This window comes from Pteropus medius, unplaced genomic scaffold (genome assembly GCF_902729225.1).
Source record: "Pteropus medius unplaced genomic scaffold, Ma_sr-lr_union100, whole genome shotgun sequence".
In the NCBI taxonomy this organism is placed as follows: Eukaryota; Metazoa; Chordata; class Mammalia; order Chiroptera; family Pteropodidae; genus Pteropus; species Pteropus medius.
Window position 1 is genome coordinate 271,386 of NW_024346692.1, and position 12,485 is coordinate 283,870.

General features: G+C 41.4%; 1 protein-coding gene across 3 annotated transcripts in view; it reads left to right on the top strand.

Annotated features, from left to right (window-relative positions):
* Positions 1-12,485, top strand: part of ETV6 (ETS variant transcription factor 6) — a 214,235-nt gene that overhangs the window by 168,700 nt on the left and 33,050 nt on the right. For all 3 annotated transcript variants that reach the window (XM_039876364.1, XM_039876365.1, XM_039876366.1), the window contains one exon: positions 9,293-9,427. In XM_039876364.1, the coding sequence (XP_039732298.1) occupies positions 9,293-9,427 (135 nt within the window). The remainder of the gene's footprint in view (positions 1-9,292; positions 9,428-12,485) is intronic.

The window sequence follows — 12,485 nt, forward strand, 5'->3', positions numbered from 1 at the left end:
GAAAACTGGTTGGAATGCTGCTGCTGTAGTCCTGATGTGAGACATTGAAGTCCAGAACTAGATTGGTGAGACCAAAGTAATAGTACTTTCAGGCACAGAGTGGTTAGCTAAAGATAGGGAACTGATCTGGAAGCAAGGTTAGAGTTCATTTTGGCCAAGTGATGCCAGGATATCCAGTGAGACCTGTCCTGTTCTGCAGTTGGAAATCTGAGATAAGAGCCAGGCCAGAGCTGGGAATAATAGATTCGAGCATCATCCGCGTTACATTGATTTGGGAATAAAGATAAGTTTGTGCTGTAGGTAGGTAATTTAATTAAGGCATCAACCAGAAAGCCATGGACAGAATTTCAAGGTGCTCCTGCCAGTAGGGTATACAAGAAAACATCACAAAACAGGAGTATTGTCAGAGGATTTGGAAGACAGAACTAAGAGTTGAGAACACTCGTGAAGTAGCCACCCAACAGGGTAATGAACACATGATATACCTGCTTACGTTCTCCAGAGATGGAGACAAGGTATAAATAGAAAATCTTTTATATCTCTCAGGAGTAATATTTGCTACTGCTTCTTCTGACATGGACTTTCTGCTTTGTCATTGGTGCAGTAGATGTCCCAAAGATGTTCTTCCACAGTTCATGTCTCTGCATTTGTCCTTATTTTCCTCATCCATAAAATGGGATATTCACCCTGTGGCTCCTAAGTGCCCTTCAACTCAATAGCTCGACTCAACTTCAATCACTGAAGCAGTGTTAAGCTTCTAGTAAACAGTACAAGTTCCCACCCTGCAGGCAGTGAGTAAATACTTTCATCTCCAACTTAAATACCTTGTAAAACTCACACTTCACCCAATTTTGTCCTGACTTTTCCTTGAATCTTTTTTGCTGCCTCAGAAGACTCAGCAGCAGCGTCTCACTAATCATGGGGCTGCCGGACCAAAACAAAAGTATCTGTTTGCCGCATCACCATGAATAGATGTTTATAGCTTCCTCCTGACCTCGTTTCCTGCCGGGCCTCACCCAGCATTATGCTGTCTGAATATGGAAATAACATTCTTTAACACAACTCCTGTCAAATGTAGAAAGGAAAGAATGAGACTCAATGAATTATAATTGCCTGAAATATGAATATACTGTAGGTTCAAATATGATAGCCTCTCCGAATGCCACATTCTTCAACCAATTTAACAAACTACACTTACCTCGTCCACTTCCAGGACAAGCGTCCTCTATTTTCAACCACTAGAATAAAGCAGGGAACATTCACAATGTGTATTAAATAACTATATCATCTCTAAGCTGAAGATTTCACAGTTGAAGATAAATGGGATATTTTCTTTGGACTATTCTCCCAATTAGAGAATATAACAAGATGATAAATTTATAACATTGCAAAGCCAAAGAATAAATGTAAAGGAATCTCCCTTTTATAAAACCTCACGTGGAAAGGATAATTTCACCTAGTCCCTGAGCTGCTAGGCAGTTATCACATGCAATAGTCTGGAATGATTTAAATTCAGAGGAGTAGTTGATTAGTTGACCACTCTGAGACTCTGAGAAAACACATAAGACAGCTTTGATCTAACTCTCATTTAGAGTTATCCATTGCAAGACAGTCAGATGGAATGAATTTTGGTATATTATTTATATGAATAAAAAAATTACAAGTTATCTATTTAATCCATGTTACATTCTCTCTCAATGCTAAAAAAAAAAGAGGAAAATCAAAATATTTTCAGAGCTCCTTCAAGTCAATTCAGCAAAAAGTGTATTAGGGATTTACTAAGTAAATTAGTCTTTTAGTGTACTAGAGTGTGATGTTACAAATGATTTCTTCTCTTTCTAACCCATCAGAACCTTTGTTTTTGGAAATAAATTTTGCTTGTGACCCTCAAATAACAGTAAAATTCCCTTTCAAGGTTAAACTGAAAATACTAGTCTGAATTTACAAAGAGTTCCTTGGACCTACTTGCCTATCAATTTATATTAAGCAATAGTAGGTGGCTTGCTAGATTGAATGGCTGGGTCAACCGGCTGTTTTAGAATCAAGTCACAGAATCTGAGGATACTGGTCACAGAGGGGAATTGTAGCCCTGAAGTCTGAGAGTTGCAGCAGACATGATGACCCTTTACTGAAGATACCGAGGGTTGGCTCTTTCTTCTCTTAGTGGGTCTTTGAACAAAGAAAAGAGAAAAAAAAAAAAAAGTGTCTCACACATCAAAGAAATGCTTAGGTAAGTCAATTACAGGAAAGTCATTTAATTTCTTAGCATTTCACTTGTCCCATTTGTGAAATGATGGTGATAACTGATCCCTCTGCCATACAGAGTGATATTAGAATGTGTAAAACTACAGCACTTTAATAAAGCACATACTTCTTTCACAGCATTTTTATTTTCTCAGGAGCTTATTTTGTTTACCTTACCTTCTATTCTTTATCCAATTAAAGCAATTGTCATATTAGGTCTTCTTTCTAACAGATTTATTCTTGTCTTAAATACAATACTCAAATTTTTCCACAACCTACTCCCTTTGTCTCAGGATTTCTGTGTCTAACACATAGCCATCAAGCTAAATTTCAAATATTTGTTCCTAAGTAAGAAACTAATTTGTTTTTATAGTCACTGAAGGCACTTGCATTAAATAAAAAAGGTTTGTAATTCAATCAGCCTAAGAAAATGGATTGAATGGCATGCTGGGAAAATGAGAATAAACAAACCAAGCAGTCCTGTGACAGGAATGGGCCTATGACAGCTGCCAGTGGGATCCCCTGGGCCTGGGACTGTGTTGGTGTTTTCATCATTGAGTTGATAATGAAACTGAAGGGACCGAGATGTGAGACTTCATCCTGAACCTGTCACAGGCAAGAAGGACCCAGCAGAGAGAAATTTCTGACAAGTCTGAAAAATATCCCTCTCACACCATGTATGCTTTTATTTTTCTAAGAATTGGTCAGAAGGAAACTAAAATCTCTGAAAAAAAACAAGAGAGAGAGAAAGAAAAAAGAGAACAGTTTGCAAATATAAAAATGTGCTTACTTCAGATAATCTTATGAAGATATGTACATTGTAAATCATCACCTGAAAAATGCAGATTTTAACAATGTTAAGATTCGGGTTTAAACATACTAAACTTGAGAAGTTAAATGTTATAAATCCCAGGGGAAAGGCGCTGGGTAGCACTGTAAATGGCACTATGCATTGGTGCCAGCCTTCTGAGGAACTAGCAGTGTATAACAAGAACTTTAAAACTAATCATACCCTTTCACCGATGATACTATTTTAAGAAAAAAAATCTTAAGGAAACAATCCAATAAGTGTAAAGAAATGGCCTTAGCGATTCTATTTATAATTACAAAAACTGGAAGTTCCCCAGCCATCCCCAATGGGGGACTTGCTAAACAACCTCGGAGAATATAAATATAAAAGAATGCACTGTAGCTTTATGACCATTCATGGAGTCACTTATTTCTTCAGTAGATTATCCAGAGCCTTGCAGAACATGTTCAGGACTGTCAATGTTTTGTGTTTTGTTTATTTTATTTTATTTTATTTTATTTTATTTTATTTTATTTTATTTTATTTTATTTTATTTTATTTTATTTTATTAGTTTCAAGTATACAGTACATTGGTTAAACATTTATATAGTTTATGAAACAATCCCGCTAATTGCTCTCTCTGCTGGCTTTCCGTTTAGCCATTATTTTAATGCTAACCGCATTCTCTATGTAAGACTTCCGATGTTATTTTAAAGACAGGTAGAAGCCATTTAGGGTTTTAAGCCGAGATTGTGGGCATGACAAGGTGCAGAGGTGAAAAGTTGATGAGGGACAGTCGGTTTGGCTGACACCAAGGAGCAATGGTGGTGACTTGAACTAAGATGAGACCAGCAAAGAGAAGGAGATGATTCAAGTAATATTTAACAGGCAGAGTCTATAAGTCTTGGTGGCTGATGAGATGTTGGAGGAGAATGAGAGAGGCGTTAAGGATGACTCCAGTCAACTGGGCATTTCCTGAACTGGGAAATATCATGTGGGTTTTAAAGACTCATATTAGACACGTTAATGTGTAGTGCCCAGATGAAAAGCAAGAGGAAACATCTAGGAGATAAACTGAAGGTTCTGGAGTTGAGAAGAAATGCCTGGCTGGAGGAGATTTAACATAGACAAGCTGATGGAAGCCATGGGAGTAGATGAGATTACCCAGGAAGAAAGACTAGCGAGTCCTAGGGAGCCTTGCTGTGGAAGGGTTGGAGAAGGAGGAAGAGCAGAGAGGTAAGAAGAAAACCAGGAAAAGTCAGAATCTCTGAAGCCATGGAGTGTTCTGAGAGGAGGGAGGTAGTGATTCCTGGTGACGAATGCTGCTAAGAAGGCAGGTAAGTCCCCAGGTACTCACCAGTGCCCTTTGGGTTTGACAGCAGGGAAGGGGCCTAAGCAAGAGCAGTTTAGAGAAGAATCAGAGTGGAGACCAGAATGAAGGGCCCTGAGGAGTCGGGTAGAGGGGGAGGCGATAACAGATTTGGACAGCTCCTTAGAGACATTAGATCGCTATTGGAGGAGAGAATCAGGAATACCTACCTGCTGGAGGGGAAGATGTGGACAAAGGTGTGTTTGTGTGTAGAACACAGGAAAAACTTGAAACTGCTTAAATGCTAAAGGGAAGAAACCCATAGAAAGAGGTGGAAGATAGAGCCATGAACTAGAGAAAGATACTATGAACTAGAAATGTCTATATGAAATGACGTCAACTGGGAAAAAAAAATTCCATATTTATGAATGTGACTTTATTAAACTTATTCATGTGCTTTAAATACAAAAGTATTTTTTTAATACAAAAGTGTTGAAGCAAAGCAAATAGTTTCCAGATTTTTTGAGACACGTCTGTTAATAATTACCATAATCGCAAGGGGTATCATCTATTGAGCACATGTGAGAGCAAATCATACATGAGCTGATGTTTGCTCACATCATCTCAATTAATCTTCATAACAGCCTGGCCAAGTCTGTGGCATTATTCTCATTTGACACAAAGACTCTTGAAACCTTGAACTAAAGCTCAAAGAAGAAAAATAGTTTACCTAAGGCATGCAACTGACAAATAGAGGAAACTGGATTCAAACTTGGGGCTTTATTGCTGTAGAGCCCAAGCTTTTTCCACTAAAAGTAAAGAAACTTAGATAAATTTAACTCTTAAAACAGCATCTGTATGTTCTTGGTCTTCGGACACTGGTAAAATTGATAAGCAACTTGCAATGGTTTTGCTCACTCCCTCTACTATCCACTTGAAACAAATTGCAAATAAAATAATAGACTTTGGGATTCTCAAAGTAGATGCCTGAACTTTCAAGTCCAAATCACCAGTGCAAAATTGTATATGCATTCGGTTTGTGGGTTTTTTTAATATGTGTTTGTGTTTGCACACACGTGTATGTGCATGCATGTAAGTTCTGTATGTGTCATGTGTGTGCATCTGGGTTTTAATGGGCCCTGAAGTTTATAATTTGGGGGATGCAAATAATTCCAGGGCTCCTTCCAGGGGACTATGCAAATAAAGACCTCTAAAACTCACTAACTTCGTGGCAAATTCCCTCTGTATGTGCATATGTGTGCAGAAACCATACAGTATGCATGCAGATATATGGAGGAACCAACAAAAGCTAGAAACACCTTTTACAGTTAGTCCTAGTTATTTCTTTTCTGGGAAGACTGAGAAGATTTATCAAGAATTGAATGGGCCAAGAATTTTCCGAAAAGTGCCTTTTGAATTCAAGCCAGTGATCATTAGCTAAGTTAGATATAGGGTGCTATGGCTCATACTCTTTATTTTTAGCAAGCAAATAAATATCACATTTTAAAATATCTTCTTTATTCCAGAGACCTTTTTGCTAATACTGCTTTTTAGATATGATCTCCTGCCTATTTGAACATTTTAAGAATGTGCCAAGAGAATAGGCTGGGTGTTGGAGTTAGGGGACAGTTGAGATGGAAGAGGATGGGAGGCCGTCTTTATTTAGAAAACTGTTGTAGACAGGACACATGTTCTGTGCTGCTCCAGAAGCCAAAACTAAGTACTGAAGTATATGAGATTATAGGAGGGGCCAGGTTCCAACTCAACAGAACTTTCTATCAACTAGAGCAATCCAAAAATGGTTTGCTTATGTTGTGGCCCGCTGCCCATCCCTGGAAGTAGTCCGCCAAAGCTACTTCTTGGCAGAGGAAGTCGGAGGCGTGGGACTTTTACTAAACACGAGTTCAAGTCGATATGAGAGACCTCTAGAATCTTCTCTAGGTCTAAGGTTCCAAGCTGTTATCAGGCACACACCATTACCGCCAGTTGTACACACACAGCACATGCACGGTAAGTTGTTTTTCCCCCCCACAGTGGTGACACATTTGTGCTAAGCCAGCCACATTCCCCAGCTGAGCCCCCTGGTTGCTGAGGAAACTTGTCTGTGAATAAATTGATCTAGCTATGGCCTTAGGGTTAAGTTCTTTCCTGGCCTGGAACCTGGGACCGTGGCCTTTTCTCCCACCCATTAGCCAGCTGTCACAGGTGGTGCTAATGAATGTTATCTCACTAGTTCTCACAATAGACCTACGGTTTAGGTAAGGAACTGGCAGAGCTCCCCTCGATTTGCTCCTCCCCTTGCTTTCCCCTGCACTCTCAGAGACGCCTGGCTCCCTTTGCCAGCTTTGGGATGAGAGGCTGAAGAGAGCCAGTACAGAAGACCTGGGAAAGTCTGAGGCAGAGCACATGTCAGCCCCACTGTGGGCTTAGCCCACCAGGCCAGGGTGAGGTGTGAAGAGAGGCCAAGAATGTGCGAATGGCCTCAGTTAACCTTTGCCCTTTGTGGAAGGGGAACGTAGCACTGATTATGACCCAGACAGTTCTCCTTTGTCCGATATGTGAGACCTCCATAGGGGCCTACATGTCTGTCCTAAACCACTTTAATAATACTGGTGGCAGTGGTGATAGAGGTGGTCACAGCAAGAGCTAGTGTCTCCTGGGTTCTTACTGTTTGCCCAATGCCGGGATGAGCTCGTTACATGGAGTACCTCACCGACTCCTTTCAATAATCCAGCAGTCCCCAACTTTTTTGGTACCAGGGACCCCTGCTCCTATGAGAATCTAATGCCAGCGCTAGCATGGCGGGGGGGTGGGGAAGGGACGGCGACTGCAAATACAGACAGATGAAGCTTCGCTGGCTCTACAGTTTCCGTGGCCTAGGGGTTAGGGACCCCTGCAATAATCCTATGAGGTAGATGCTGTGAACAGGCCATTGTATGGAAGAGGGAACTGAAGCCTAGAAGTGTTAAAGGCGCAGGTCTGACTCCAGTGCGAGCCTCTTCCTGTTCCGCTTTATCACCTCCCTCTCTGTATGTATGTGGAGAAATGGTAACACAGCCAAGAAAATGACCTGCCCATGCTCCAGCTCAGTCTTCAGCCACCACTCCTCGGAGTTTCTCCAGCCCCAGAAGAGGCCTTCAGGAAGAAGTTAGGGTGTAACAACCCACCAGATCCTGCTCTAGGTGCTTCGTGACATTTCCCTCATTTAATCCTCACAGGAAACTTCTGAGGTGGGTGTTGTTGTTGGCATTTTGCAGAGAAGTTCAGGGACTTGCTCAAGGTCACCTCGGCGGACGAGCTGGCACTCCAGCCCGAGGAGCCCGTGTTTGCAATCTGTGCCTTCCTGCCACGTCAGCATGCCTCTCTAAACGAACAAAGTTGAACACTCTCACAGACACTAAATTTATATTTCCTGGCCTTCCCTTCCAAAATGGATACACTAATTACTGACCATTTTTTTTTTAGTAATAGTAATCATCAGGAACACATTTTTTAGTGTTTTCGTTTTCTCTTCTTCATACTACCGAAATAAAGCATCACTCAAGCCCACAGGATAAAACCCAGCAAGTGTGAGGCCATGCAAATTAAGAAAAGTTCAGGAAGACATTACACTAAACCAAAACAAACAATGTTGATTAGGGACTTATTTTTGTAAGCGATTAAAATGTAAATCATTGAAATAGGACTGTATTTCAGGCTCCGTATCCTCCTCTCTTCAGAGACAGCATCATCATGACTACTAGGTCTGGATTCCATGATCTCCAAAGTCTTCCCAGCCCCAAAACAGACGTGCGTGCCACAGTTCTACCTTATACAGAACATTTGTAAAAGTCTGATCCTGAACACCTCTGCTACTTTTCGCCCATGTCATTAAAGGAGCTACCCAGTGACAAGGTGTCTTCAGCTCTTTAAAAAGTCTTTTGCTTTATTTCATCATAATAGTAAATAGTGGCAATAAGTTATATTAATAACAACGAAAATTCAAAGACAGAGGAAGAAACAAAATCAAAGCAAAGACAAGGGACCTCAGGAATCCCTTAGAATAGAATATTATGCAGCTTTATTTGGTACAAATGGAAAAGGAGTAGAAGTTTGCAGAAAGAAAGAAATTAACATGGAGTGTTTCTCAGGTTCGAGCTGAGTTTAAAAGAAAAAGAATAATTTAGCCATATCTACAGCCTAAAATATGCAGTTAAATTAAGTTGTTAATTAAAGAATCTGTTAAAAATGGCTAAAATTAGAGATAAAAGCCCATTGTTTGCTACAGATGCTGACTGCATATCTGTGTGAGGAAGGGCGTGGCGGGACAGTCAAAAGCCTATGGTATTTTAAAGATTAATCACCCCTAAGGGGTTTTGAGGCACCCACCTGCATTTTGAACTTGGATCTAAGCCAAAGGGGTGGGATAAGATCATGACAGGTCTTTTTCTCTAATTAACTACTCAGTGGACACTTGAAATACCAAATATATCAGAACCGAGGGCCCCAGTTCAAACCAGTCCCACCATCCTCTGCAAAGGGCTGACATGTAAAGATGATTTTCTGGAGATTATAGAACCTTGGAGCAGTGCCTGCAATGTATTTTTAAAGGAGGAAAACATCCCAGAAAGTGCCAGTTCCCTGTGGGGTATCTTCAGTACTTAGCACCTCTGACCAGACTAGTGAATTTTTTTATGATCTTATCCTGCCTGGAACTGGAGTGGGTAGAAAAGCCTCTTGGTTGGGTGGTTTTTTGTTTTTTGTTTTTTGTTTTTCACATGGCTCTGACCTTCTTGAATTCCAAGTGGCACTTCCTGTCCCCTGTAAGCCCCATGAGAGTAGGTAGCGTGCCTATCTTGCTCACATGACATTGTGTCCCCAGGGCAGTGCCATGCATAGAGTCAAAGCTAAATAAATACTTGAATGAAATATTTCCAGTTTCTCTATTTCTCTTTCCTCTTTCTTTACAGGTGATGTGCTCTATGAACTTCTTCAGCATATTCTGAAGCAGAGGAAACCTCGGATTCTTTTTTCACCATTTTTCCACCCCGGAAACTCTATCCACACACAGCCGGAAGTCATACTGCATCAGAACCACGAAGAAGGTAACCGAAGAGGCTTCTCTTTCCTTGCCTGAGACTTAGACATATCAAAGAGTTTTCACTCTTAATTTGATAAATTGTTCTTCATCATGCGATTCATTTTTCACTCAACAAACGATTTATTGCGTGCTTATTATGTATAAGATCCTGGGGGAAATGCCAAGATGAATAAGATATACTCTTGACTCTTTGCAACTCACAATCTAAGTGAAGATATGAGATAGATATACACATAAGTGTCAAAGCATAACTATAATAGGAAGCACTATAAAAGGTAGTAGTAGAAGGGGAATTACATCCAGGTGCAGGCGGCAGGGTCGGCTTCATGAAGGAGGTGGCTCTAGAGGATACCTTGATGGTCCAGCAGGATTTTAATAAGCAGGGATGAAATGAAGAACATTCCAGGCAGAGAGAATGACATGGGATGAAGTCCTTGAAATAGAGAGCAGTCAGGTGACTTGGGTTGTAGAGCTTATCTCTGCCCCCCCGCCCCCCCCGCCGACCTTAATCTTTTGTTTTGAAAAATTTCAAACATGTCCCAAATAGAGAGAATAAACTAAATATACCTATGACAATCACCCTGTTTCAACATCAACATTTTGCCTTTGCAAAGCTAGTCCAAGGAGGTTAGATTGGAACCAGAATGTGGAGGACCTTGATGGAGGACAGTAATGGGGAGTCACTGAGTTGTTGTGAGCAGAGGGTAATACGAGCTGCGGGGAGAAAATGAGACCCAAACTCTGTGAACTCTGTAGTGAGCCAGGGGGTTCCTCTTCATGTCCTAATGGTGGTTTCTTACAGTGTACTCAGTGTTAAGTGCTTATTTCAGCTTTCCAGGTGCTGCTCATCTCCTGTGAGTCACAGTCATCATAAAACCATTGGTAGAAAACAGAACAAAAGACCAGAATCGAATTGTGGCCCTGGATGTAGTTACAAATCAAGTGTTTGGATACAGAAATAGGGTATACAAATCTTACTGGTGCATCATGCCATCATACAGTGATGCACAGTGCCTCCGAGAAGCGTTATGTCCCTGTGTCCCTGCCCAGCTTGGTTAGACAACAGACGTGGGGACACAAAGGAATACTTTTAAACTTGTGCTTTTTCTTAGAAGCAGATTACTAGGGGCCTCAAACCCTGGTCCCTTGGAGTATTTCCTGAAATTGATAGATCACCACCAAGAGCAAGGCTAATATTTTTGTTTTGTTGTTGGCAAATTTAAAAAAATGAGAAGTTATTTGTTTTCTCAGTTAACACTTCACAAAAGAGAGCCTGACTCCATGCAGCCGCATGTCTTTCTTGTACCAAGTGTTCCGCGGCAGGTCCCCTCGCTTCCGCTCCCATGATGTGGAATAAACGAGCATTTCTTGACTGCTCCCTGCTCGTTTTCTCTCACCCTTTCTTCTCTAGCTTTACCCTTGCTAAATTTAGCAGCTGCCCCGCGCCCCCAGTTCAGTTTCTTCATTCTCTTGCTCTTCCTGTGAGTATATTTCCGGCTCGCATAATGGCCAGCAGCCACTCCAGACCAGAGGAGGTGAGTTTACTGAAGCTTGACCTCAAGGCAAGAATCATATTACCCTGCCTGCCTCTTCAGATACAAAAGTACAAAAGGTGTGTGATGGGTTGGGTTTTTTTTTTTTTTTCTGCTCTCTCTTTTTCTCATTATTTAAAACAAATACCATTTGGAATTTCTATTCCTCTTTTGATTCCCAAATGCGATTGGAGGCTGATGGTTTCACCTCATCGTTAATCCTTCCTCCTTTCCCCTTGGCCTGATTTGACTCATAAGTAGGTGTGTTTGTTGTTGTTCTCATTTGCAGGAGCTAATCAATAGAGAAAACTGGCTTACTGTCAGAGCTACTCTCAAACCAAGTAAATGCAGATGTGCCACGACCTACGCCATAATGATCTGTGCTCTCAAGTGGTATAATGTTGGTGGTGGCAAGCTCAGTAGGTAAAAGAATGGAGCTAATGAAGCCAAGGTCAAGGGCTTCATTGCTCTTTGAACCAGTTAGCTCTGCTTCAGACCAGCCTCTTAAAAGTACTGTGTTCTCAGAGACCATTCCCTAAAGCCGTCAGCCAGGAAACAAGATCTGAAGGCACATGCCCTCTCCTTCGCCCGTCCAGGCGATGGCATGGTCTCAGGTGGACACACAAGAAGGGAGTGGACACACAAGAAGGGAGTCATAGGTCTTTATCAAGTCACGACAAATAATCGAAGCTGTAGAAGGCATAGAGCTGACACGAAGAGGCTACCTGCCCCCAGACATCCAGATATACGGGTGCCCTTGGTGACAAAGGAACCAACTAGAGGTGAATAGACCAGTACGAGTTCCCTACCTCCAACTACCTCCTACCTCTTTCCCTTTTTCTCCACCAATATTCAGCTTGACATGTATCACCTCCAGAATCAATACTGTTATATTTACTTGTGAATGATAACACATTAATATGTTAACATACAGAAAGAGCTGGTCTTGAAAAAAAAGTCTGTAAAGTGCAGTTATACATATCGAATATTATATCTATGATGATTTTTTTTTTTTACATAATTGGGGATACAATACCATGTAAAAGTATGTTGCTATTGACTTGGTGCAGAGAGAAACATGACCAAATGGAAGGAGAGAGGCTGGCACGGGGAGGCATGCAGAGTGCGATGCAAACACAAAAAAGTTTCCTTCAACCCTCCCGTGATCTCACCTCATCACTGCCACCGACTTCACCAGCTCAGACACTCGTAATTTCACAGCGGGAATGTATATCACCATGCAAACGTGTCTCATTTAATCTAGCAACAGTTCTCTGTAAATATGCCGTGTGAGTACATTACATTGAAATCTCACCTTTCTCACTAGCAGCCAAGTGGCAGTGCCAGAAACCAGGAAGTTGAGGAAGCTGGTGCCAGCTCAGAAGTTGGCTCCACCCCACCCCCACCCCCACCCCCACCCCCCGCAGGAGAGGAGGATAATAGGCAGTAGAGGAGGGCGATTGTACCAGTTCAGACCCTTTATTTTTGTGAATACTCTTTATCTCCATAATGTACACTGTTCTGAAATTG